This window comes from Idiotropiscis lumnitzeri, chromosome 4 (genome assembly GCF_059441095.1).
Source record: "Idiotropiscis lumnitzeri isolate Australia: NSW breed Sydney's pygmy pipehorse chromosome 4, RoL_Ilum_1.0, whole genome shotgun sequence".
In the NCBI taxonomy this organism is placed as follows: domain Eukaryota; kingdom Metazoa; phylum Chordata; class Actinopteri; order Syngnathiformes; family Syngnathidae; genus Idiotropiscis; species Idiotropiscis lumnitzeri.
In genome coordinates, this window is record NC_142394.1 from 4,527,229 (window position 1) to 4,553,301 (window position 26,073).

The window sequence follows — 26,073 nt, forward strand, 5'->3', positions numbered from 1 at the left end:
AATGAGAGGAGAAAAGGGGGAGTTGGCAATGGACATTGGTGGATATTTGGACTGTGGAATGGGGCAATTTACTCAAGTTCACTTTAAACTTAAGAGGGAAGGTGGCGGTATCTGCTTCCATTGAAGTTATTTACAGTGATGCAATGACCAAACACTTCTACAAAAAAAAAAAATTAATGAGTGTGTAGCAGCCGAGTCATTGAATTTTTGGTTTTCCAAAAGAAAGATTTGGAATTTCACACTAGGAGTATTTAAGTACCTTTCTGATTTATTTTGCAGTCCTCAGACTTCTCGGCTCTGTTGGCAGGCACTTGATGTTGGTCTCGCGTGCACATATCGATCAACAGGCACACATCAAAAAAACATCCGAGTGTGGACAAACACACTGCAGGCCGAATGGGAAGAATCCAGTCTTATCATGTGGCTTTAGAAAACAAGTTCGGGCAAAGTGCTGTTTACTTTGCATGCAATATTAAGCATGTGGCATTATACTTAACACACATTGATTTGAATAGTTTAATAACGAAATTGCAAATACTGTTCAGAGTTCAAGTCACTGTGTGTGTTAAAATGCAGTACATGAGAAGTTTGATGCATAAAAGATCATGAGAAAATAACATGAGCAGACTGACCTACTTCGCACTCTTACTGTGAGGAATCGCGGTTTGTTCTCATGTCTACATTACATTACACCATGAAGCGAATAGTGTCGCCAGTTTTGTCCAAAGCCCTTAACATCATTTATGGCTAAAACAATATTCCCGAGACAAATGCTGTTTAAAAAAAATATATATATATATTACTCGCTTCAACCACATTGCAGTTTGCAATTGGTGTGTTCTTTAGGCTGCAGCTGCCCTCATTCCTGAAGACCGGCCCCTCTCCTAATCTCTGGATTTGTGCCTCGCCCCCCAACCAGCTGATGCAGTTTGGGACGCCTGGAACATCAACACACAGTTGTCTTTTAACTTGATATTAGCCAGAAGAAATTGTATTTATTTCTCTCCCCACCTCCAACTGCTCATATAAATAATCAACCAACAAATTAGAAACCCCTCTCACATTGCAGAACGATATATCAATGCAATGAAATTGATACCCAAGTCAAAACTGAGTATTTCTCCTTGTATAATTTCTGGTGCCATTCATGTTTTGTCTATTCTTCAATTATGCACGTGTATCTAATGTAGCGGCTGGTGAGTAACAGCTTTTTGTACCTTGTCAGTTCACCCTGTCTGTCTTAAGGTTCAGAGGTCAACACCTCCAGGGAAGATGATAACAAGCGGCATTCATATTGCTGTTATGTAACACTTAACCTTGCTCAGCATGGACATAAAAGATTATGTGGCTGCATGACTTGCTAGTGCACAAGTTATTTAATTTTCATCAACAGTGCACATGGCTTGGGAATAATCATGGCTTAACCTTTGCTTTGCACAATAATATCAACAATGACCTTTGGCCAAAATATACCGCAGGATTCTAGTTAAGGTAAACCAATTTTAGGACAAAAATTAAAACCTCAACATAGGCAACGTTCCGTTCTGCAGCGATTACGAAGGAACGTTGGCTTGTGTTGGTCGGTCTCACAACCTGCAACTTGATATTTTATCTTTATTTTGCATTTTTAAAGTTACATTTCAGGAAACCAAGAAGGTTGGGAACCATGTCGGAGGAAGGGGGCGCGACGGCATAATGTGGGCGTAAATCCGCTTCTAGATAAAATCAAATCAACCACTAATTTGCATTCTTTGTTTTACTTTTTGCGGGGGTTGTGGTTCCAATTAACCGCAAAAAAAAAAGAAACTGTAAAAATATGAGTTTAAAAAAATTAATATGTAAACGTAGTATAACATGCAGCAATATAAAAAATACACCCAAACCAGACATTTTTAACAGCCTTTATTTGGAATTATTCACATTTCACATCCCGCTCTCCATAAAAATAGGAGATTTTCAGTAGGCCTTGACCCCTAAAAGAAAGTAGACACTTGGTGGCAAATGCAGAGTGCCATATATAGTAGGGGAATCTAACTAAAAAAAAAAAAAAAAAGGCTGCAGTGAAAAGGCTGTTTTAACACCCCAAAAAATGTAAATTATCTTGTCATCTTGAATTTGCCAACTTAAAAAAAGCTAAATAGTACATTGTAGTATATACACAAAAGATATAAAAAGTTAAATCATTTTTTTTTCCTTTCCAAATCCTGCAATTGCTCAAGTGAGCAAGCAACTCACCCAGTGCCATGAGGCCATGAGTAAGCAAAACAGGCAAGAGTTTAAAAAAAAAGAAAAGAAAAACAAAAGAAAATGCTGTTATAGCTTCCATTGTTTTTGGTTCCACAGAAGAGCCTTTGTTTTAAAAAAATGAAAAAAGCTTATAGGCAACTCTTTTGGGTCAGTACTGACCATGGAGGTGTTTTGATTGATGTCTCCACAGGAGGTAAAACTGCAGCTCAGATGTCCATATCAAACTGGTTGTCATCTGCTCAAAAGGAGAGACAGACAGAGAGAGAGAATTGCGACAAGAGTGTTTAGCATTGACGTGACCAGCCCCTCAAGGACAACCACACCTTAACGGGCACAATGAGGAAAACGAACTACAGCTCTTATCAATGCAACCACAAAAATGAAAACACTTGAGAGGTGTGACCATCACAGGAGTTTGGGCAAACTGAACAGACCAACGCGGACGATTGAAAAAGAAGAGACCTAATCCTTCAGGCAAACTCGTATTTGCCCTTTACACTTTTCTTGCTTGTCTTTTCACCTTTACACAGTCTAAATTAGTGGTGGGATATTCATTTTGGTAAGGGCTCATACAATAAACTGGAACACTCGCTCAGGGCCAAGCTAACATGCTAACCTCAACTTTGTTGGCTATTATTTTAATGAATTTATTGTCTCGTTTCAATCAATTGCTACGTGTGTAGACGTGCTTTTGTTATAATTAGGAAATACAAATATTAAACTAAATCATTAAAATGCCGCCTTTACATGAATGTTTTGTACCAACTCATATTGGCAGTTCCTCGTCAGCGCTACAGTCTTCTACAACTCACAACTACTTGTGACATTACTATTAGCCCATTAATGTCACATAAACACGAGTGGCAGTTCTACTCAGAACAGTAAGGTGCGGTAAGGCTCAAGCTAACCATGCACTCCCCAATTGTCACAATGCACAGTTCATTTTCTGCCTCAATCACATGGCTACGGAGAGACGTTTAACCACTTAAAATAAAGTTGCTGATAATACTGATATGGGAAACAGTGATAAAAGTAAGAAGTGCGGTGAGTGTTTTTTAGTCACGTGGCGTGAAAAGCTCGACTCATCTTTATTTATGGAGGACTTTAAAACAAAGTGCATACAAAGTGCTGTACATGATGCAAACTTTTATGGCAAAGCATTGCAAGTGAACGTTTGGTCTTTCACAAAGGTTTAGAGCTATTAATGTCACTTTTGCTGCTTTGAGAGTCAATTAACTTCATATGACACGCAACTGGGGCTCTGCACTTTTTGTTACAATTTTAAAACAATGTCTGTTTTCTAAAGATCTTATTTAAAAAATAAAAATAAATTTACATTCAACTATCGCTGCCTTGATTGTATTCTAAACTTCATCAATGTGAAAACGTTGAAAAAGTTTTGATCTTCTCTGAGCCAATATGTTGGAATGTTGCTCAGTCTTCCAATTCACTTTTCGAGGTTTGGGTTGGAAAAAAATCGCTCTCACTATATACACTAGTGGTGGGCACGTCAGTCAGCTTTCTGTCTTTTCAGGACGACCCAGTCTGTTCACTGTCGTCAGCGACATCTAATCAGTGTTGAAAACGTACCAACTATGTCACACGCAGGCGCAGCACAAGCAGACTTGAGGTAAAACAAAGTGTCGTAAAGTGTTTTGGTCCCACGGACATGATCATTATCCGATATTGTTTTTATTCGCCCAATCACCACATCGTGTGTCAGTTGTTGTTTTCTGCATACGCGTGACGTAGTATGTTTTGATCACCGATTGCTGTTGCCGATGACGAAGGACTGGACTGGACTGAAAAAAAAACAGTGACAACTGACAGACTGACATGCCCACGCACAGATATACACTATGATTCTGCCATGGAGTAATAGGACACTTGTCTAGCTGTCCAAAAGGGACTTCTTTCCTACTGATGCTCAAGAGGTAGCCAGCTGACACAAAGCTGAATTTTGCAGTGCACGCCCTTAACTCTGTGTGCCCTGAACACAACTGTGCCGCAGGAAGGAGAAAATAACAGTGTGCAGCATCCCCTCCCATTATTCTATGTGACCATGTAAAGTGGCACTTTATTTATAAAAGGTCGCATTTTATCCATTAACCACTAAGTCAGAAAAGAGAAATTGCAATTTCACAATATTATTCTCCTCAGAGATAGTTTGATGTGCAAAAAAAAAAAAATACCTGCAATGTCCTTTTCTTCCTCTTCAACCTCCTCTTTAACATCCTGCAGTTTGCTTCCAGGGTGTGTGGCAGGGCACGTCACCCCCGGGATCTGGGGGAGACAGCATGGTGGCGTGCGTGCGAGAGGGGAGTTTCTGCAATCCAAGAGAAACTTCCTGTCATAGATGATGCGGGTACCTGTTTTGAGAGATTGATTGATTTAGAGATGAAACGCAGCAAAGAACGGGATGCTGGTTTATGTCAACCCTGTTGACAGTTTCTACATTCTGTCCGTACTCCCGCGCCACATCCCATATTACAAAAACATATGTTAGGTTAATTAAAGACTTGACATTTTCCATGTGTGAACGTGAACAGTTATTTGTACGCAGTGGATAGAAATAGTCTAAACACACACACATAAACACACAAGCAGGCACGCGTGCACATGCGCAACCTGTTCAAATACCAAGTTTTAGTGCTGACAAAATTACATCAATCTAAATCAAAGCTTTTTCCACCACTAAAGCGACTCATAATCTGTACACTCCAATGGTGAAAACAAATCTTTGAGAGGGAATGTAAAAATCTAGTACAGGTTATAGGTCATATTGAAGGCGAAGTCCACTCCCAAATTTTCTGTTCAAGAATTTGTTCTATGCAGGCCCACTAGTCTAAAAACGGCATTCTGATTAATATTGCATGTGTGGAATACGAGTTATGCAGCAAAATCCTTCCGCATTTAGCCATCTCAGGGGGCGGCCATTTTGTCACTTCTGTCAACTAAAAATTACATCTCAGCTGTTTTCTGAAGCTAACCCATGATTTGTCGTTACCTCAGCTCTACAGAAGTGACAAAATGACGACCCTCTCAGATGGGTAAAAACGGGTGGATTTTGCTACTCAATTTATATTCCACAAACTCAATACTAATCAGAAGGTCATGTTTAGACTATTGAAGGGGCATACAATATTTTATTGCAAAGATTTTTTTTGAGCCGACGTCCCCTTAATGGAGGAAATAGTTTTCCATCCATCCATAAGCCGAGCAATTCATCCTCAAGAGGTACGTGGGCGTGAAGGAGCCTATCCCAGCTGTCTGTGGGCAGTAGGCGGGGTACACGCTGAACTGGTTGCCAGCCAGTCACAGGGCACACATAGACAAACACCAACCAGTTTGACTTTATAAATTTGCTTTCATTTTTTTTTTCAATCTAAATTTTTTTTAATCACAAAACCTGGTGTGTAAACGGTTGTGTGTAGACTTTCATACCCTCCGTGTAAGTGCCATGCGAATAACTGGCAAGCAGTCAAAGTTTGGTGGATTTGGACCCCTTAATACTATATTGCTAAACTGCTTCGCATTGTTTCTCCTGCAATGAGAATTATTTTTGGATTCCCCTATTTGAAGTGGACATTGTGGGATTTTATAGGCTCAAACGGATCAAAATTCTCCACTGGAAACAACCACTGCTGAAGCACAAGCGTGTGTACGTGCATGCAAGTCGGGGAGGGCAGAGGGGAGGGGTTGCGGGTGTCTCTGCAATGACTTCTAGGAAATGAGAGTACATAATATTCCCTTTAAAAAAAAATCGCTGTGAGATTAAAGCCACATGTATCAATCTTTGGCTCAGTTGGAGCATTTCTATTCAAAAGAAAAATCTCACCAAGTATAGATTCCTCAAAGTCGCAGACATCATAAATGAGTGATTATATTTACAATGTTTACAGTCTGACAAGAATTGGACTTAGGCCAACTTCCAACCAACTCAGCCATAAAATGCCGTGTTGTTTTACATGGCACACAAACAGTAATCTGCTGTTTATGTTCTTTTTTTTGTTTTTTTTTGGAGTTTGACCTATTCTGTACTTTTGATGAGCCTGTCCACTTGCGGGTAAAAACATGTTACGCAATGACTGCACTCAGAGCAGTGTGTCCAGGACAAAAGGGAAGATGAACAGGGAGGGGTGAAAGGCAAACTGTCATATAAGCATTAGACTACAGCAGTTTCTGTATGCAAACAATATGATTGCCAGTGCTCGGCAATTCTGGCTCGTGTTCCCGAGTCTAACTTAATTTCAATCTGCTACAAATGTTTTGTTGTTTTTCTTCTTTTCAACAAAACGTTGTGTTTTCCAGCAATGTAGAGCAGAGAAAAGACAGCCTCCAGTGTCAACCAATCACTTCACTGTACTGGCAGCAGGATATAAACACCCTCTTGAGAACCCAAGACTGGGCGGTACTCTGCAAATGTTGTTTACAACAACACAAAGGATTGGCTTCTATGTGCAGCATTTGGTAACACGTCATTTGTTGTGTTGCGGGTACAAGTGTTCTTCTTTGGTTACTGTTTAGAACACACAATTTGGTCATACGCCAATAGTTTATTATGAAAGTTTTTTTAATCATATTGAAGCTATTTCTATTTAACACGGAGAAACTATATAGTTGGCATGTGGCGCATCAAATGTCATGGATGCATTTCACACACGACGGCTATGCAAACCGTATAAGTTAGACGCACGTGCGCTATAAATTAAACTTTGAGAAGACAACGTGATTACTTGCGACATCTCGCGATAACCTCTCCCCGAGTGTGATTTCAACAATTTTTTTGTACATACCATCACATTGGTGGCTTTTCAAGCCGAGATTTCCAACAATATCGCCTCTTTTGTGATAACGCGTCACATATGAAACATTAGTCTGCCATTCAAGATTTCTTACCACCGGGCGTTGTGGAGAAGAGAGTCCCCCCGGGCGTCTGGCTGTAGCAGTCGGGAAGTTGAGACCAGTCTTTCAGGGTGAGAACCCTGGTGGGAATGGGGCAGCTCTTCACTTGATTAGTCGACATGTTCGCTTTTTTTCGGTTGGAGCAGCCAACGGAGTTTTATAGAGCTCGTTTGAAAAGCCCTCAAAATTCACAAAGCTAGCTCACTGTCAGTCTCGCACAAACGCTGCAAGGCTTCAAAAGGTTCACGGTGGGAAGCGCTTCCACGTTTTAAGTTTGTAACCGTACTCAGAGGTTGAGAGGTTGTGATCGGATCGGATCGGGTCGGGTCGTGTCGTGTCCGCTTGCAAAAGCAGCTGCCAGCTCCGACCATGTGCTGTATTTGTAGCAGTCGCTCGCTCGAGATGTTTTTGTGCGGAGGCACGTGCCGCCGAGCAAGAAGGACAAGATTGTTTTTCATTCTAGACAGCCCGTTGGGGCGGGCACTTGCATAAATGTTCTGGGTTGAGGTAAAACAAGCGCACCCTCGAGATTCGGCTGTATTTACGAGTATCATCGTGGTCAGTGGTCAAAATTATTGCAAAAGTACTCCCGCTCTGCATTGTAATTCGGGTGTATTGATACTTTTAGAAAAGAAAGACTGTGGCTTAAGTACACGTGCCGATTCAACTCCTCTACTAAAGTACAGTTAAAAAGGTAAGTAAAGGAACGTACTTGAGTACATAAACTATTTTAGGGTAGATTATATGAGATATTCTTGTCATAAAATCACATTTTATTAGTCAAGCTAATCCATCAATGGTGCACATATAAGTAGTTTGGTGCAACCCTTTAAAATATACCTGGGTGCTGGAAAACAGTAGATCAAATGAGGAAAGTCACATTTGATTGTAATATTAATTTAATTTACAGGGTTGCAAATTAAAACTATGACAATTTTTGCTAAAGAGTACATGCGAGCTGTTAGCTGCTATGTGATCTGCTCAAGAACAAACTTATCAAATTATCAATATAATAAAAAAAAGATATAAGGGGGAAAAGTCAGAAGAGGGGACTCATGGTACATCAACTCATGGTAAAAAAAAATGATCTTGATGTCTTTTCTGAAGCTCATGTTTTTTTCTTTGACTAGTCGGCCAAAAGATTTTGATCACCAGGGTGTGACCGTTTGCAAAGATGGGCGACCTTCTGCACTTTTGTGCCCAAATAAATAATAAAAGAAAGAAAAAAAAAAGAAAGACTTAACAGAAAATAACAACAAGGCAGTTTCAATGCCAGTGTAAGTAATATAGAATCAGAGTTTATAATGTACTATAATTTAAAACTTAAATAATTTCAGTCATTTTCACACAGCTTTTGAAAGTCCATAGTCAAGTCCTTCATGCAATGACAGGGAAGCAAAATGTGACAATAATTCTATTGTGAACAAATGAATGCACAGTTTTTTATTTTTCCATTTCCATTATTATTTACCCATAATTATTCCAATATTACAAAGATTAACTATATATATTGGTATTTTAATTGTACCATTGTAGAATTTGGTCCAAATGTAGTTTAGAAATAGAAATAGAAATCCCTTTATTGTCATTGTACTCAAGTGTGCAACGAGATTAGAGGGCTCCCCTCTCCAGTGCAATACAACAATAATACAGACAAATATATAAATTAGATAAATAAAGAAGACAGTGCAATGGAATTCAGTACTGAATAGGGCATATAGAAACACATCACAATGCTGTTTTGCGAGGTTAGGGTGGTCTCGTGTGTGTGTGAGAGTTCAGTATGGAGATGGCTCTCGGAAAGAAACTGTTTCTCAGTCTATTGGTCCTTGATTTGATGCATCTGTAGCGCCTGCCAGAGGGCAACAGGTCGAACAGGTGTGAGTTTGGGTGGGTATTGTCATTGACGATGTTGAGAGCCCTTCTGAGGCACCGGGCGGTGTAGATGTCCGACAGTGGGGGGAGAGGGCAGCCAATAATCCTTTGCGCTGTTTTGACTGTCCTCTGGAGCCTCACTCTGTCCGCCTCAGTGCAGCCGCTGTACCAGGTGGAGACACAGTACGTCAGCAGGCTCTCGATGGACGAGTGGTAGAAGGCCAGCAGCAGCTTCCTGTCCAGGTTGAATTTCCTGGTTGTTGTGGTACTTTATACATTTGAAATTCATCCAACTTGTAACATCATTCCGAAAAGACAGGAGAAGAATGGATGTTCCATTGTTTACTCCTCACGAGAGCAAAAGCCGCATGACTCCACCTCAAACCCAAATCGCTTTTTCAACATTGCTGCTGCTGAGTAATAACCATGTAGAATTTTAAATTGCATTTCCTTTTTTTTAGGAGGTATTGGCCATTTCAAAAATGCATATGCCATAATCCTTTTTTACCTTCATTATCATGAAATACTTTTAAAACCTAATGTGAAGTAAGTTCAGAAAATGCCAAATTCAATCTTTTTGTGTCGCAAATAAAGTCATTACACCTAACGCAAATAATAAATCATGAAAAAAACTGTTTTATTTGGTGTATTCGACAAAATAATTGATTTCCGAAAGTGAGATTATGCAGAGCGACAAACCGGAAGTGTAACGTCATTCCAAGGCAACTACGACATGTGAATAATGCGTTTGGATGGGTGGCAATTTGCCCTTTTGGCGTGGTTAAAAAATATAACTTTCTTCGCGTGTCATGTTGTGACTGCCAATCAGCTCCGGGACGTACGTCACACTTAGCATCATGTACACTTGGCGGGTTGTTTGAAAAAAGAGGAAAGATGAATAGAGGAAAAAAATATTGTTGCCATCTGTGGACATTCATTACCAAGATGGCGATATTGTTTACATTAACATTTGCACAGTGTCGGCTACTTGAATGTGTTTAACTGCAATTGTTGCTGCTGATTAAAATTTGAATAGAAATATTTGAAGACAGTATATTTCAGAGGCGACACAGCGGTTGCCTAGTATGTCTTTCTCACAGTTTAGAGGTGCTGGGTTCGAATCCATTCCCTTCCTGTGTAGAGTTTGCACGTACCCGCATTCCAAGAAGGTTAATTGGGTACCCTGTGGTTGGCAACCATTTCGTAGACAGCTGGGATAGGCTTCAGCATGCCGCGACCCTCGTGAGAAGAAGCGACTTGGATAACGGATGGATGGGTTATTACAAAAAGACAACTGCAGCCTTTCTGAATGGTTCCCAACATTTCTCTTTAGTTTCTTTGGTGTGATGAGTCAGTTGTTCTTATCTTGGATCTGGAAATGGATGAAAATTTTAGATCTTGTTTAAGAGAAGACCAATAAAGTTATATCGATTTACTTTGATTAAAGTACATTGCACAATTTTTTCCAGAAATTTCATATTACTCGCAAAATTTGTGAAAATATAATTATGTATGTTTATTTTCACAATGTAATTGTAAGTATTTTCACAGCAGGGTGGAAAAGGTCCGTGTAGTAACGGTAGTTAGTTCTCGTCTAGCAGTCGCAGCAGGGCATTGCAAGGTTCTGTCTCGGGATTCTTGCCGTCTCTCGTGATGCCGCAGCCTGCTCCCCGATCAGGTCCTTTGTTGGGGTGTGTGGGGGCTGAAGGGGGAGGTTGAGATGCTTAAAAGTCACCTGTAAAAAAAAACAGAATTTGATCTTCGGGAATTCCCAGCCCTCCTCTGTACAGGGACCACATCGATGAGAGTACGCATATACGCCCGCTTCTCCTTCCAGGTCATGTGTTGCCAAGTGGTTAAAAATGTTCCTCCTCTCGGGCTCGTCATTTGTGTCACAGCGGTATCGCGCCGACTTGGCGCATACTGCTGCTGAACATCTGGGTGCCATGGATCACGGCTGCCGCAGGACTTCCTTTTGCTTCCCTTTGCCAATGCAAGACTTGCCGGCCATTCATCTTGTCTTGTTGATGACTTTCTTCCAGGTGTTTTCTGCTCTCTGTCTTTTCCTCTGAGGTGTGTCTTCCTTTACATCAGCCCACAAACTTTCTGCGGATGAAAGATTCCACCGTGGGAAACTTGAAGATACACACACACAAAGCCAAATTCCATCAATGAGGGACAGTCGTCCCATGCTAGTAGATCGCGTTCATTTATGGCAAATGTTTTTCATGTAATGTTTTTCATTTGGATTATTTTTCTCGCGTTGATTTTTTTAAAAATAATTCTGTCTTTAGTCTGGAAAAAAATGTATGGTAATATTACTATTTAATTGGGGTGGTGGTGTGTTTTCCATAACAACACAACTTGGTCATATCATTTTTTTCCCCTCATACTCTTATGCGCTTACTTTTGTGTAATTTCACATTTCCAGCATGAAATACCTACTTACGTACTTGGTTATTTACATACTTTAGGAACATAACCTCTTTCTTGTTTTTGAGAAATATTTAGGCCTTTTGCACTCCAGTATTTTAATGCTGGTTCCACAAAGTGGTACTTTGAGAGCCCAAAATGTTTTACGTTGGTACTTGGTATAAAACGTTTGAGAACCATTTGTACGTCAGATTTCAATTCAGCTGTGTTTTGTAAAATAAATAAATCAATCAATGCAAGGAAAGATGTACTTTTATCAATTCTTTGAACGAGATGAAGCGGCTGTGAAATGGTCAACAACAACTTATCAATGCACCGATGTTTGAAGACGCCAAACATTTGTGTCATGAGTAGACCTTTATGAACTTAAGAAGATGGACAGCAGCTTCAGAAGCACTTATTTTCCCGTCTTTTCCCTTTTGCGGTTGAAGGCAAGAGATGAGCAAGCAAGAGGATTGCTGCCAAGTCACTGTCCAATCCTAGTGGAGTCACACGCATACAAACACACACACTAATAAATCACAGGCATAGCACTCAAGAATACTGTTTCACGGGCACGTTTGCAAACACTTACCAGAATCACTCGATTGTATAAGCAGACAGAAGCTTTTCCAGTTGAGTGACAGGGCCTTTTGCAGATAATGATGACCCTCGGCTTGTAGTCACATGAATTTGAGAGATCCTCCTCAAAGTGCAGCACATCAAATTAACAAAATATATTTTACATTTCATTTACAGATAAGTGTTGACAGCCGTACAATATGGATATTTTCATTCAGATAATGACAGATTAATCAATTCATTGAAAACTAATTGATCATCAAATTAATCGCTAATTACTTTAGAGCCCTTGTTTAATATAAAAACATCCACATTTTTGGAATTTATATATCTCAACAGTAAATACGCTGCCACTTCTGTCATCCACCCAAAGCAGACTGACCATCTTTTGTAACCAAAATAAGACATTCACAAGCTTTTGCTTTTCATTTGCAAAACAATGATCAACATTTTTGCTGGTTTCAGGCCAAACCAGTAACCGAATCATAATTAATCATCCGAATCATATTATATTATATTATAATATTATATTTATTATGTAATGTATTACATTACACCCTGAATGAAATCACCACATTCAAGTATAGTTGAACACTATGATGTCAGTTCTAAAATTTTAACTTTTAAAGACATAGAAGCATTAAAAAACTAGAAATATAATCATTAGATAGAAGTGTTGCAACGCTAATGCGTAATAAAATTCTTTGCATGATAAATGTCTTCCTTTCAGTGATGAGGAGGTGTATAGAAGCGGATGAGTGCGCTGAAACAGCGTCTCATGCAAAATAAAAATAAAAACTTTTAGTCCGTATGCATGTAAGAATGACGCATGACGTGTACAGTCTTATAGTCTGCAGTTACGTTCATGATAAAAAAAAAATCATCCTGTAGAGATTTTCTCCTGTTTATTAGATTATTGCGGATTAATTTTACATAGGCAGGCTCATATTATTTACAAACCCAATTTTATTTAACACTTTAACACAAATTGTTTAAGCTTTATTGGTGGAATTCTTTCCCAGTCTTGCTTGATGTACATCTTACGCTGTTCAACAGTCTTGGGTCTCCGTTGGTGTATTTTCCATTTCATAATGCGTCACTCATTTTCTATGGGAGACAGGTAATAGTGGAGATGGGTCTCGGAAATTACCTCAGAAGCTGAAAAATGCGTGGGAGCTTTTGAAAAGAACAGTGAACCAGAAATTAAAAAAAAAAAATTAAAAAGCCATTTTTGGGCCGTGTGAAAGCGGTTGTGTGTGTTAAAGGAGAAGTCAACCCCCAAAATGCTTTGCAATAAAATGTTCAATGTGCCTTCTATGTGCCTAAACATGGCATTCTGATTAAGATTGTGCCTGTGAAATGTGATTTAAGCAGCACAGTCCACCTGTTTTTAGCCATCTCTAAGGCAGCCATTTTGTCACTTCTGTTCCATTACTTTTATTGAGCTTGGGCATATAGTTCACATTAAGAAAAGTCAGAACTGGTTGTTAGATGAGCCCTGAGGAACTGTGATGTCATTTTCAGTCAACGGAAGTGAAAAAATGGCCGCCCCTTGAGATGGCTAAAAACAGGTGAAATCACATTACCCAACTTCAGAATGCCGTGTTTAGACGAGTGGTCTTGCATAGAAGATATTCTTGTAAATGTTTGGGTTCACTGCCCCTTTAACACCTCAAAAGTCGAGATATTGTCTGCATCACCAACTGTTTGCTGTTTGCAGTTTGATTTTCCTAAACTATATGCCCTGGCCCAATAAAGTTTTAGAAACATTGCACCATACTCGCGTCTCTGCAGTTAACAATCTCGATGCCATGCACTACATATTTCAACCTCATGGTGGCAGCGCCGATTTCCTTGTAAATACTCCTCACAATTCACACGCGCACAATAACAAACCCGTTTTGTTAGATGTTTTGTGTAACCCTTTTATAAAACGACGATGAAGTGACGTGTCAATGACTAAGGATCTGTGCGTGTCTATTTGTTGGCTTCCACAGTCTGTCACATTGCAAGACTCGAGCATGAACTCACTGAACCCATCTGGTTCAGGTGGAAAAAAAGTTGCCAGCCTTGCAGCATCCAGCGGCCGTCATGGCAACCCGCAAGGGGGTGTGGGGGGGGGGTGATGGCTGCTGGAGGCGGAGCTATCCTGTCTTGTGTGTAGTGTCTCAGGCTGAGCATGCTGCAGCATCACATGCTGGGGGGATTCTAGGATTGATGAGGCTGATCGCATCGAAACCGACGATGCATTGACAGTCCTCAGGGAGACACCGAGACGCGCGTGCACATAGACGAGTAAACTCGCGCACACGCTCACGTGAATTCCCCACATCGGATATGATCCGCTGCTAGACTATGGCACCGGCAGGTTCACGTAATGTCAAACGGAGCTGCAAGAGAGTTTTCTACTGGATCCCGGTCTTGTTCATCGCACTCGTAGTGGCTTGGTCGTACTACGCCTTCGTTGTGCAGCTTTGTTTGGGTAAGCAAACGCATGTCTGGTCGCTGCGCGTGCAGATGGGGCTGTGCGTGTGAGAGAGCGTGAGTGCCTTGTGAGACGTGTCTGATTTTGCGATCAATGAAGGGATTTTCTAAATGTGTCCACGCTGATAGTGTCAACAAATATTGTGGCTGAGGTGGTTAAAGACTCACGGTCTCTGACAGTCCAGTCACCATTTTGAAATGCATATCTTTTTGACATGTTGTCATCTTTTACAAGGTTTTTATTTGCTTGTTACCAAGATATATTCATAGACCTCACTACTTTCTTTGAAACAGGCTTATTAATAATGTCCTTGTGAATAATCAGAAGTCCAAAAGTACAGTTTTGTGTCTTAACAAGAATGGAGCGAGGCCTGTCTTGTTTGTACGATAGTGTGCAGACAGAATATTCTCCCATTAAACTGGCGAGTGAAATTCAAATCTCCCTTTAAAAAGTGTGGTAAAGCAGAGTCAACGCTCTCAAACCGTGACCCAGACTAGGGGGAGTGAGTGTTCTGGAATGAATTTCTTGAGTTTGAAGATAATTTTGTTTCAAGCGTAGGTTGACATTATTTATACACAGCGTATAGTGGTCCAATAAAAAGTATTTTTTTCATCCAGTGGAACGACTGGCGAAGCTGTGGCGGATTGAAAACAAGAGGACGGGACAGTGCATGGCTAGCATGTGCTCTGCAGACAGACACAGAGGCAGTTGTGTGGAACGAGCGTCAGCTGACGCTCTCGTTCAGCGGCTCAGTTAATCCCATTGTCGGGTTTATATAAATCACCTCAAGCAATCTGCGGTTGACCCACTTTCTTTTTTTTTTTTAAAGCAACCAACATCTGCCTTTTCAGACTATCTATTTACCAGATGTAGCGATTGTTGAAAATATACCCTATGATGATCAGAGTATGAGCACACTTCATTATAGATGCACAAACTTTTTGTTTGAGTGTAATTTGAAGAAGCCAAATCAGTTTCTCAGCGAATATGCAAATACTTGTTAATAGGAAGTCTGCTATTCTCATGCTGACTGTTGGATACATATCTTGATACAAAGCAACAAACCATCGCAAAAACACTTTCGACTGATTTATACCTGTTTTGCATCTCTCATTGAATAAAATAAAAAATAATTTGATGTGTAACGCGATACATGAGTGCAATATGATTCGTGGATGGTATATTTTGAAATGCAATGTTAAATCGAAACTGATTTTCCAATTTAAATTGTTTTCTTTTCGCACCCCCTAATAATTAGATTTCGAGTTCGGACCAAAGGGCTATCGCGTTGCACTCATATTTTGGATGCCTCACGTAAAACTAAAATAGTAGAAATATTGCTCAGAATGATGCAGTTCTTCATAGTTATCTTTGTACTATGTACAGATATGTAAGCTTATGAGTCACAGAGAGATTCCTCTACTCTGGATCAGTGGTTCTCAAATGGGGGTACGCGTACTCCTGGTGGTACTTGAAGGAACTCCAGAGGGTACGCGATATTTTAAATAAAACAAACCAACATGTAAAAATCCTTTCAAAAATAATTATTGAATTAATTAAATGTTTCAGGAAAATATAAGGTCAGAAAACAAATTTTATTTACAGTGGGTTACTCAATTTCATGATTTAAAAAACCCATATTCTCCCCCAAATGAGAAGGGTTCGACCCAACTTGTCAAGTGCCACCTCTCGCTACCTGTCAATCACTTGAGTACGCAAACATTAGAGTCGTGGTTGAAGTGTAAGTCTCCCGAACAAAACTCTGGCACAGGTGGAAAAGAAAGCGGAACCAGAGTCAGCAAAATTCCGGTTGTATAATGAAGATTATATTTTATTTGTATTTAGACCCCACAAGTTGCAACAAGCGCGATGCACTGTTTTTTTTTCTATTAATCACTGAGGACGTATGATTATGTATGCTATTTTGTAGATTTGGTTTCAATGTCAACAAATTCCCCCTCCAAAAACCACAAGCATGTAGGATATAGGTCATCTGATCTGAAAGAAGAGCCCCATATCAGAACATGTTGACATATATTTGCTTCTTTCGTTTTGCAGTTTCAATTGAAGACACATGGGAAAAGGGTAAGAAATATGTTGAAAAATCAAGATGAATTATTTAACCTCAAAGCGTCAGATGTTGAGTTGAATCCTGCAGTCTTGGAGTCTGTGTGGATGCAGCGCTTATCCAAACATTTCTTGCAGTCTTTCTCATCTGTGTGTTGACATACTTTTCATCACCACACTAATGTGGAATACTATTCCACCTTGGTGGATGTTTTGGAAGACGCCTCAGTAATGATAATGACTTTGGAAGATGCTTCTTTAGGAAATTGATTTCGTTCTTCAAAATTCCAATTTTATGCAACCATAATGTTGACAGATAACCTTCACTTGTATTCCGTTTCCCTTTTCAGTGGTCTATTTAATGGTGTACCATGTCATCTTCATCATGTTTATTTGGGCTTACTGGCAAACTGTCTTCACCAAGCCAATGATCCCTCTGAGGGAGGTGAGTGAGACGAGGACAACGACGCAGCTTTATTGACACAGTGAGCTGTGTGCGGAGGTAGATGGCGGCCTCACCGCGTGATTAAGTGTTGCCTTTTGGACTAAGACTACTTCCTGCACAAGTGCCAAGGGGTGCACTCTGATGCTGCGCTCTCAGCTTAACCATTTCAACACACAAACACTGCAAAGGGCATTTACCAATGAGATTACTTTATTTCCACTTATTGATCAGTGATTGTCATAGTGTCGTATGCGCACAACAGCTCAGTTCGATTGAACTTTACAGTACAACGCAGTTGCAATGATTCTTTTACAATGGTTTGTTTCAAACATTTATTTAGATATCAGATTTTATTTAACGTTCATGTGCAATGCATTTGAATCGAACCATTATTATTCAATAATTATTCATATTAGGGCTGTGCAATTAACCAATTACAATGATGATTGTTAGATTATTTATTATTATACAATTCAATATAACTTTATTTATGTAGCGCATTGAAAACGGTTGGAGCAGTTACAAAGTATTTTGCCAATGCTGTAACATGAATCAGCAGGCAAATAAACTCCCAACTGTTTCTTTGTACAAGGAACTCAGACTCAAATTTATACATTTATATTTGATTTGTCTAAATATTGTTTCCATTTATACTTTTTTTGTTTGTTTGTTGACCAAAAAATAAATAGTTTGAATAATAATTCCAATTATTAGTTAAATATGATTAAAAAAATTTTCAGAATTGAACAGCCCGAATTGCTATTAGGGCTTTCTTAACAGTATGTAAGTGCAGTATTAATATTGTAGTGGCTTCCAACGTTAAACATACTTTTACATCGGACTTGTTTTTGATAATCACTTAAGCCTGCTATACTACTGGTCGTGATGGCAGCACAAATGTGCCGTATGATTTTATTTAGGTGGTAGTTGATGCAAAAAGATTGAGAACCACTGATTAACGCTCAAGCCTGGGAGCTGCTTGTCCCCATCAGCATTCATCTTTCGATATACAACCTTTTATAGGCCAAAGAATTAAATCTCAACTCTGCTGCCGTTTTGTGGGGCACAAAATCAAAATGGAGGATTCATAAATTTGATTCCAAAAATAATTTCTGGCCTTCAAGTGCATTCCTTAACATGCTTGGCTATAAATGTTTGCACTAGCTGTGGGAAGAAATCAACAAATCATTGTCAAGACAGCTTTGTTTTGTATTTCCTTTGCGTCCTGTCCTACAAAGTTCTGCCTGTCCTACTCGGACAAGGAGCTGCTTGAGCGTGAAGACCGGGGTGAGTCGCAGCAGGAGATCCTGAGAAGAATAGCGAGGGAGCTGCCGATATACACACGCACCAACTCTGGAGGTAGGTCAAGTTCAGGGGGGTTGTTCACAAATAATGGCTTAAATAATTTTTGGGGCAGAAAATGCAAAAATGAACCAAATCGGGATTATGTTATACTTATTCACAATATAGAATTGAATGATCTGTTTAACTAAACATGTCGGCGATTTTAGCCATCATGACGAGATTTTCTAGGCAAAAAATATATATATATTGTCAAACTATGACTTAGGCGATTACTCTAAGGTTGTAAATGAAAAAAAAAATGGTGATCACCACCCACATACTATAAAATGGCAACATACCACGCAATGCACCTCTTTTATTGTGAGTTCATTTGAGCCATGCGAACACTTTATGATTGAACTTCTCTTGCGGTGTATTCTTTCCATTTGTTAAACTCATATATTTTTTTCATTTGTTTTGTTGATAAATATTTGTACAGAAATTATTGGGAAATTCTATTTAAAAATAGAGAAAGAAAAAAGAACAAAAGGGAAAAGTAAAGCTTGGAGTATAAACCAAAGCATTTATTATCACCCCCTCCAGTTTTTCAAACAGGTCAATTTGACTCTCAAGATAACACAGTTAATTGCAATTTCTCCCCCAACTACAATGTTATACAATGCTAAGATAACGAAAAACTCTTTTCTATCTCATAGCGAAGTATCTAACGGGTGTTGTTGATGAAAGGAATGGCTCAGAATAATTCTTCTTGATCACATCACTTGCTTGCCTTGACACTTGTTGCTCGACAGAGTTCATGAGGCTTTATCACGTCTGCCCCAAATTGGCCACTCAAAGCAAAACAATAATTTGCCTGCCATTTTCCGAGATCACAAACTTCGGGCTGTCAGCACTGTGACCCTGCGCAGAGAGTGGAAGGGAACAGGAAGTCAGACAGTCGCAGATTCAGAAAATTGATCCACCAAGAAGAAGCAATATTGAGACAAATTTATATGCAGTCATTTCATTAATGAACTGGCTCGGTGCTTGCAGGGCACTGCTGATGATGGTCTGATTAAATCGTCCTTTTTCCCTCAGCAATCCGTTTCTGTGACCGCTGCCAGCTGCTGAAGCCTGATCGATGTCACCATTGTTCAGTTTGTGATAAGTAAGTCTCTCTTTCTCTGCTTGTGTCCTGGAGAAAAAAAAAATTGTGATGTACTGACTGACAGAATAAGGTCCAATAACGCTGGTGTCTGACCTTGCTTTGTTTCAGATGTATCCTGAAGATGGATCACCATTGTCCCTGGTATGTAAATGTGGCACGTCTCGAATTAAAACAGCTAAACTGGCATAGTTGGCAAAAGCATTTTAATCATTACAGTTTATCATGAGACTTTTTTTTTTTTTAATTAAGGACAGTTCTCTATATAACTTGCACAAATCTTGATGACATTTCTGGAAGACTTTAAATAACTTAAAATCTGATTTGCGAGAAGAAACTTTATTTAAATCAGCGGAAAATACACATAAAAACATCTCTGATTAAAATGTCCTGTTGACTAATGTTATCTTAGTGCGGAATCAAATTAAAACATTTGTAAACATCTGCTTTTACTTTAGAATACAGTATTCAACGTTTTTGCCTATTTTCTGACATGTTACAAACTAATCTGGTTACTGAATTATAAATTGTCTGCGCGTTTTCTGCACTGTCCATTTTAAATAATGTCCTGATTTCGAAAGGGATGACAATTAAAACATGTTTTTGTCTATCTAAATAATTGAGTATTCGCCTATGTAATTGACAAATTTATTGATTAATAAAATAAATTTTAAAATTTGGATTTCTGCCTTGGTTCCGAGCATTAACGCAATAAAAAAAAAAACGGTTTACTAACAAAAGTATGCTCTGTTATAGCTATTAAAAATTGGAAGGACCAAACAATTAGTTTTGAATTCATGTTTGCATACTTTTCTATGTTTTGTCCATAGAACAAAGAATGATTGCAGTAGAAAATCATGTTATTTTTTCTAACTTCTGTTTTATTTTATTCTCTCAGGGTGAACAATTGTGTGGGATTCTCCAACTACAAGTCATTCATGCTCTTTTTGGCATATTCCCTACTTTACTGCCTTTTTATAACTGCTACAGACCTTCAATACTTCATTAAGTTTTGGATGGTATGTGCGTATCCCAATGAAATGTACATCCATTTGGTAGAAACAGAAGCAGAAAAAAAACATACTTGTTGGATGGCGTGGTGATAACAAATATGTATTGTACATTTTTCCACAAGGCTGGCGGTAAAGCCCATTTCCGCCTGAAAGAATATCTGGTAACCATTCCATATAAACTGTTAGAAAAGTATTGTAGCTCTCACACCTCATACTAGAGTAGATAACTCCCACTGACTGAAAGTAGTCCGTGCTTGACCAGAGGTTCGCATCCACTCTGTTGTCATGCATTTGTGCATTTGTATTGTTTCTCCTCCACAGAATGGCTTTCCAGACACTCAGGCCAAGTTCCACATTCTCTTCCTCTTCTTCTCTGCCTCCATGTTCTCAGTCAGCCTCGCTTCGCTTTTCATCTATCACTGCTGGCTGGTCTTCAAGAATAGATCCACCCTTGGTAGGTATCGTCGTTATCGTGTCTGTCTGCCTCCTCGATGTCAGCATCAACACCGTCCTCAGTGCAGTTACGTGAGCCTCTTTGGTTATTAGACAGGGTTTTGTGTGTGCGTGTGAGGGTGTGGGTGGATGGACCAGGTGGATTATCGAGGGAGAGTTTGTGTCGTGTTACAGACAGACAAAAGGCTCAGAAGACATTAACAGGCATCGCTACTCAGAAGGAGAAGTAACACTTGCTGTCAGGGACCTTCATTGCTCATGTTATGTTTTCTTTTCTGTTGTTTACTACTAACTCTATCTCTGGTATATAAAACCTTCTTCTCCGCTGTCCCACCAGAGGCTGTTCGTGCGCCAGTGTTTCGTCATGGCACAGACAAGAATGGATTCAGTCTGGGCTCCAGTAAGAACTTCCGTCAAGTGTTTGGTGATGAAACCAAATACTGGCCTTTTCCAATTTTCTCCAGGTAAGGTCACTTAGTTTTTCTTAAACTCATTTGAAGCTGTTTCCTTGACATTTTTGGAATATGATACGGGTTGTCAGATTAAGCCATCCGGCTCCCCTTATGATTTATGACTGAGTTATTGTGAATCGGTTTTATCAACGGCAGTCTGTCTTCTGGTGTCGTCCTCCAACATTTTAAACATGCTGTGTTGCAACCTCTGCTCAAGATATTGGGCCTTGATCAACCAGTGCTGTCTAATTTTACACCCATTTCCACGCTGCCTTTTATTTTAAAACTTCTGGAAAATATGAATTAATATTTGAATGACTATTATTAGAATCTTTCTTGGATGCGCATAATTTTCCAGTCATGCTTTAAGATGATAGCGCAGTGGGAGCCTTTTAGTTTTTAATGATGACACTGCAGACAATGTGTGTCTTGTTGCATCTGGCTGCAGCATTCGATATGATGGACCACATTATTCTTTTGGCTCATTTATAGCTCCAGGCGGGCATTAGTGGTAGTGCACTGGAGCGGTTTAGATCCTATTTGGCAAGCAAGACTTTTTGTTTTAGCATTTGTTTGCTCATAGTTCAGCTCTGCCTCGTCGTATGGTGCTCCACAGGGTTCTATTTTGGAACCGCTGTTTTTTTTCCTGCTGTATTTGCTGCCCCTTGGTCTAATTTTAAGAAAACATTATATTTTTTTCACTGCTATGCGGATAGCAGTTAGTTTTATGTCCTGCTAAGCAAAAAGGATGCTTTCTGCTTCAGGGTAGTTTTGTCTTGTCTAGAAGAATTTTAAGCCTGAATTGCTTGAATTTTGAAACAAAGCGTACTGTGTTTGGTCCCAGTAAGTCAGGGGTGCTCATTACGTTGATCGCGATCAACCAGTCGATCGCAAAGGTCTTATGGGTAGATCGCATGACATTAAAAAAAATAGACGTCAGCCTATCATTATCCGTCATGTGATTGATACAGAGCACCCAGTCAGATGACACCTGATTTTTTTTTTTTTTTGTGACACATAGGTCACCACGCATGCGCAAACAACGGTGCTAAGTGCAGCACAACTAACAAGCTAGCGAGTTGGTTACCACCAATTATAAGCCCTCGTTTTATTCTCTTGAACTCAAGGGGAGTATAAACATGAGTGGGGGTGCTGGACCAAGTAAGAAGACATAAACGTATCACTTTAATACGGAATGGGAGGAGGAGTTGTTTTTCACAATGACATTTTCGAAGTTCGTTTGCCTCATCTGCCAGTCTACCATCGCAATACCAAAGAAGGGAAATGTGGAGCGGGATTTTCGGACTGTTCCTGGAAAATATAATATTGACTATATATATAAAAATGTGCATTTTTATAGTAGGTAGATCATTTTGCCTTGGTCATTTTATAAGTAGCTCGCATGCTGAAAAAGTGTGAGCATCTCTGCAGTAAGTGCTACATGAATAAAGTTGAGTTGAGATGAGTTGATGGTCTCAGTTGAGTTGGAGCCGATCCCATCTGGCTTTGGGCTAGAAGTGTGGGATTAAGTCAGAGTCCCCATAAACCACATGCAAAAACCATACACAAATATTCCAACCCAGAACTTGTAGCCTGTTACACAGCCATGCTAATCACAGTGCCCTACCTCCAACTAGATCAGACAAAAACATTTTAAGAATTCAATCCAATACTGTCTGCATAGAATGAATTTTGTTTGTTTCCCTTGTCAACTCTACAGTTTAGGGGATGGTTGCTCATTCCCAACATGCCTGGTGAATATTGACCCTGAGCAACCCTCTTCGCCCACCAGCTACAACCCAGCACCAAAGAGGTACTTTAAAAATAATAAAATTTCTCATCAGTGTTCTAATGTTCTAAATTAGACATAACTTTTGGAAAACAAACAAATAATCTGGTGTCCTCGCAATAATAGACAATGTTTAAATGCGGTCATTATTCGGGTAAAAGTGAAAAATCTGATTTCTGAAACATTCGTAATAACCTGTTTACATGAAAGAGTTACTCCCGCATTTGAATAACCCAGCGGCGCGCCGTACATTTCACACGTGGGCCTTCAGTAAAGTCCTACTTAGTCCGACTTGAGTAAATACCCCTCATGACACCATTATCGATGAGACCAGGACTGGAGAAATAATATACAGACACACACTTACTCACTACTGAGTGTTGGACCACATCGGCTCACGAGCGAGCTTCTCTTGAAAGGTCCGTCTTGAAAATGGCTGCGCAAGTGTATCTGCAATCCAATCCACACGTTTCCCTCGTTCAGCCATTGTGGGTTAAAAAAGCAGGAACATATTTGAGATTTTCGAACGGTTGCCAAGTAAGACTGTTTTGCATGGCGCGGCGCTCTCACAAATGATTATCGAATAACAAGACTCGTTCGCACCTTCAAGGTGAGGCCTGCAATAAGATAACCAACTGTAACCAAATTGTCATCTGATTGGCCATCATGACTGTCTATCAACTCTAATAGCCAGTTCACTAACACAGCACACATGCCCGCACGTTTGATCCAGAAGGCTTGCGATGAATTCAAAGAGCAAGATTCCTCGTAGATAGTGCAAGACTGTGCAGAACATAAACCAACTAAGGTGCTTTTTAAAAACCGGAATAAGGATATATTAATTTTCATATTCATTCACAGGACATATTCCTATTCATACTCATTCACACATTAATTTTTTGCGTGTGCTTATATGGCCTTTAAAAACCAGAATACTGCCAATATTTGTTTTAACAGCATTATTGACTGCATATAAATGTAATCATAGTCAATAGCTGATCTCGCTGTCGCTTGCAGGTATCTCCCAGTCAAAATGTTCAATAAAACTTGAACGTCGGGAAAGAAATGAAACAATTTCTTTTATACACCATAAGAAGATTGCGCACAAGTGGTTTCTCCTCAAAACAAAGAAAAAAGACGATCATTTTTGCACATTATTCATATATCAGTATTAAATGATCTTGAAACTAAGGTGACTAAACAGATTTTGCACCAACTTACGTGAGCTCTGTTGCCTTAATTATGGATTGGCATCAACCACCAATATGTCAGGCTTTGTAAAAATGAATAAGTGTGGAATGTGAGGGAGCCCAATTGTAAAGACAGGTACTGTCTTTCAAGAGAATATCAAACGAGGGTCTTTTTTTAAGTGGATTACCGTATTGTGATGCTCGTTATGTATATTTATAAACACTCCAGTAAAACAGATGGTCGCCACTTCCCCTTCAAGCCAATGAGGGAGAGTCAAAGTCGACTGCTCAGCAGTACCGCCTCTTGGACTGAAAGTGACATTGCGGCAGATGACAAGAATGGTATATTGTATTGTAGGCTACAGTGGGTTTCAAATGATCATTTTGTTCTGACAATGTTCTGATGATTGTTACTCACCTTTGTATTTGTTTAGGCACTAATAACCCTCTGATGACCACAGAAAATGAGGCATAGGGACACACATCTATTGAGAAATGTAAGTTCACATACATAGACGTCGACATACAAAATTTGATAGAAAATGAAAGTGACATTTTTTCCCTCGTTTAGTAGGTCAAATGCTGCTCCCTTTTCAGTGGGGTGTTTCCCTGACATCTAAACATGGAGTGTTAACTCGAATGTCGGCAGCATGCCTTCTTCTGTCTGGAAAGTTGCGGACGCTCAAGTGTGATCATTCCCAGTTTGCATTCCAATATGCTTGATGTCCTTTTTTATCTATGTGAGAAAGCACAGAGATGTGGGAGGCCTGTGTACTTGTTTATCTTGTGTTGTTTTTCATAAAGTGGCATATGCCTAAGGTACAGTATAGACAGGACAGTATGCATTTATAAGCTTGCCAAATGTTTGCACATCAATAGTAGGTAATTGTATTCATTTGGTGGCGGCAGCAGGAGCAAGAGATTTTGCATGCTTTCATCTCAGGATATCAAAACAAATGTACGGTATCTTCGTGGTGAAGTGTACCAAGGGATGCTTGGAAAAACAACATCCATCCATCCATTATCTTTACAGCTTCTCCTCACTAAGGTCACGGGGGAAACCACATGACAGTGAATAATAATGAGAGTAAAAATAAGGGCTATTCAGATTTGTTGTAATATGGGCGAGGATGTGCCGGTCTTACCCCACACCACCTGTTGATCTTGATTGAAGTTGTCGAACCAGAGCCGACCCGCCACATCAGTTTTTGGGGTTTCTTGCTAAATGATTTTCATGTTTTCATTTTTGCTGACAATATGCACCAAAATTGAAAGTTGTCTTCACTTTTTGGATACTATGCATTTTCTTTCACCAAATTCCTTATTATATATTGATGATATTTATATTTGGTTGTTACCATTTTCTGTGACTTTATGATTTCAAGTTTAGTGGCTTGTATTGTAACAGATATAATGTACCATTAAAATGCAGGGGAAATTCTGCATGTTACAATATTACAGCCCTCCGAGAGAAACCATAACCACGATTTTGCCCAGAATGAAAATGATGAGTCGACAATCTGCCCAAATTCGTTGACTGTTTGTAAATAGAGGGCTGTGAGCAATATGTTTTCATACTAAGTTGTATTGATGAACAACTGTAAAGTGTTGTGGCTTCTTTGCAAAGTCAGAGATTGATTGCTTCCTACTGTATCGTGCATTTCAATAAAAAATACTTAGTTGTTTTGTAAAAGTGCTTATTATGTCAT

The 26,073-nt window shown here is 39.5% G+C and overlaps 2 protein-coding genes across 12 annotated transcripts; one reads left to right on the forward strand and one right to left on the reverse strand.

The window, feature by feature from the left end:
* Nucleotides 1-7,587, reverse strand: eif4ebp3l (eukaryotic translation initiation factor 4E binding protein 3, like). Of its 2 annotated transcripts, XM_088293618.1 has the most exons (4): nt 7,147-7,587; nt 4,440-4,616; nt 2,407-2,482; nt 1-938 (listed from the first exon to the last, which is right to left on the reverse strand). In XM_088293618.1, exons 1-3 carry the CDS (start codon nt 7,271-7,273, stop codon nt 2,454-2,456), a joined length of 333 nt encoding a protein of 110 aa, XP_088149744.1. In that variant the 5' UTR covers nt 7,274-7,587; the 3' UTR covers nt 1-938; nt 2,407-2,453. The 2 variants fall into 2 exon arrangements, with proteins under 2 accessions (XP_088149744.1, XP_088149743.1); XM_088293617.1 differs by lacking the exon at nt 1-938 and having other exon boundaries at nt 1,888-2,482; nt 7,147-7,586.
* On the forward strand, nt 7,075-26,057 carry zdhhc2 (zDHHC palmitoyltransferase 2). 10 transcript variants are annotated; one of them, XM_088293610.1, is made up of 14 exons: nt 14,194-14,503; nt 16,565-16,591; nt 16,924-17,018; nt 18,257-18,377; nt 19,401-19,470; nt 19,579-19,611; nt 20,366-20,486; nt 20,603-20,641; nt 20,802-20,934; nt 21,271-21,397; nt 23,106-23,198; nt 24,594-24,706; nt 24,799-24,861; nt 24,936-26,057. In XM_088293610.1, exons 1-13 carry the CDS (start codon nt 14,377-14,379, stop codon nt 24,837-24,839), a joined length of 1,140 nt encoding a protein of 379 aa, XP_088149736.1. In that variant the 5' UTR covers nt 14,194-14,376; the 3' UTR covers nt 24,840-24,861; nt 24,936-26,057. The 10 variants fall into 10 exon arrangements, 3 of the variants coding, with proteins under 3 accessions (XP_088149736.1, XP_088149737.1, XP_088149735.1); XM_088293611.1 differs by having other exon boundaries at nt 24,939-26,057; XR_015842853.1 differs by lacking the exon at nt 14,194-14,503 and adding an exon at nt 7,076-7,846 and having other exon boundaries at nt 24,594-24,861.
* The last annotated feature ends 16 nt before the right edge of the window (nt 26,058-26,073 follow it).

Excerpts from the sequence above, each read along its gene's own strand:
- eif4ebp3l (XM_088293618.1), bottom strand. The coding sequence starts at position 7,273 with ATGTCGACTAATCAAGTGAAGAGCTGCCCCATTCCCACCAGGGTTCTC. Across the intron at positions 4,617-7,146 it reads CTTCTCCACAACGCCCGGTG|GTACCCGCATCATCTATGAC; the intron begins GTAAGAAATCTT and ends CTCTCAAAACAG. Across the intron at positions 2,483-4,439 it reads GGAAGAAAAGGACATTGCAG|ATGACAACCAGTTTGATATG; the intron begins GTATTTTTTTTT and ends CCTTTTGAGCAG.
- zdhhc2 (XM_088293609.1), top strand. The coding sequence starts at position 14,377 with ATGGCACCGGCAGGTTCACGTAATGTCAAACGGAGCTGCAAGAGAGTT. Across the intron at positions 16,592-16,923 it reads TGAAGACACATGGGAAAAGG|TGGTCTATTTAATGGTGTAC; the intron begins GTAAGAAATATG and ends TTCCCTTTTCAG. Across the intron at positions 23,199-24,593 it reads TACAACCCAGCACCAAAGAG|TAAAACAGATGGTCGCCACT; the intron begins GTACTTTAAAAA and ends TAAACACTCCAG.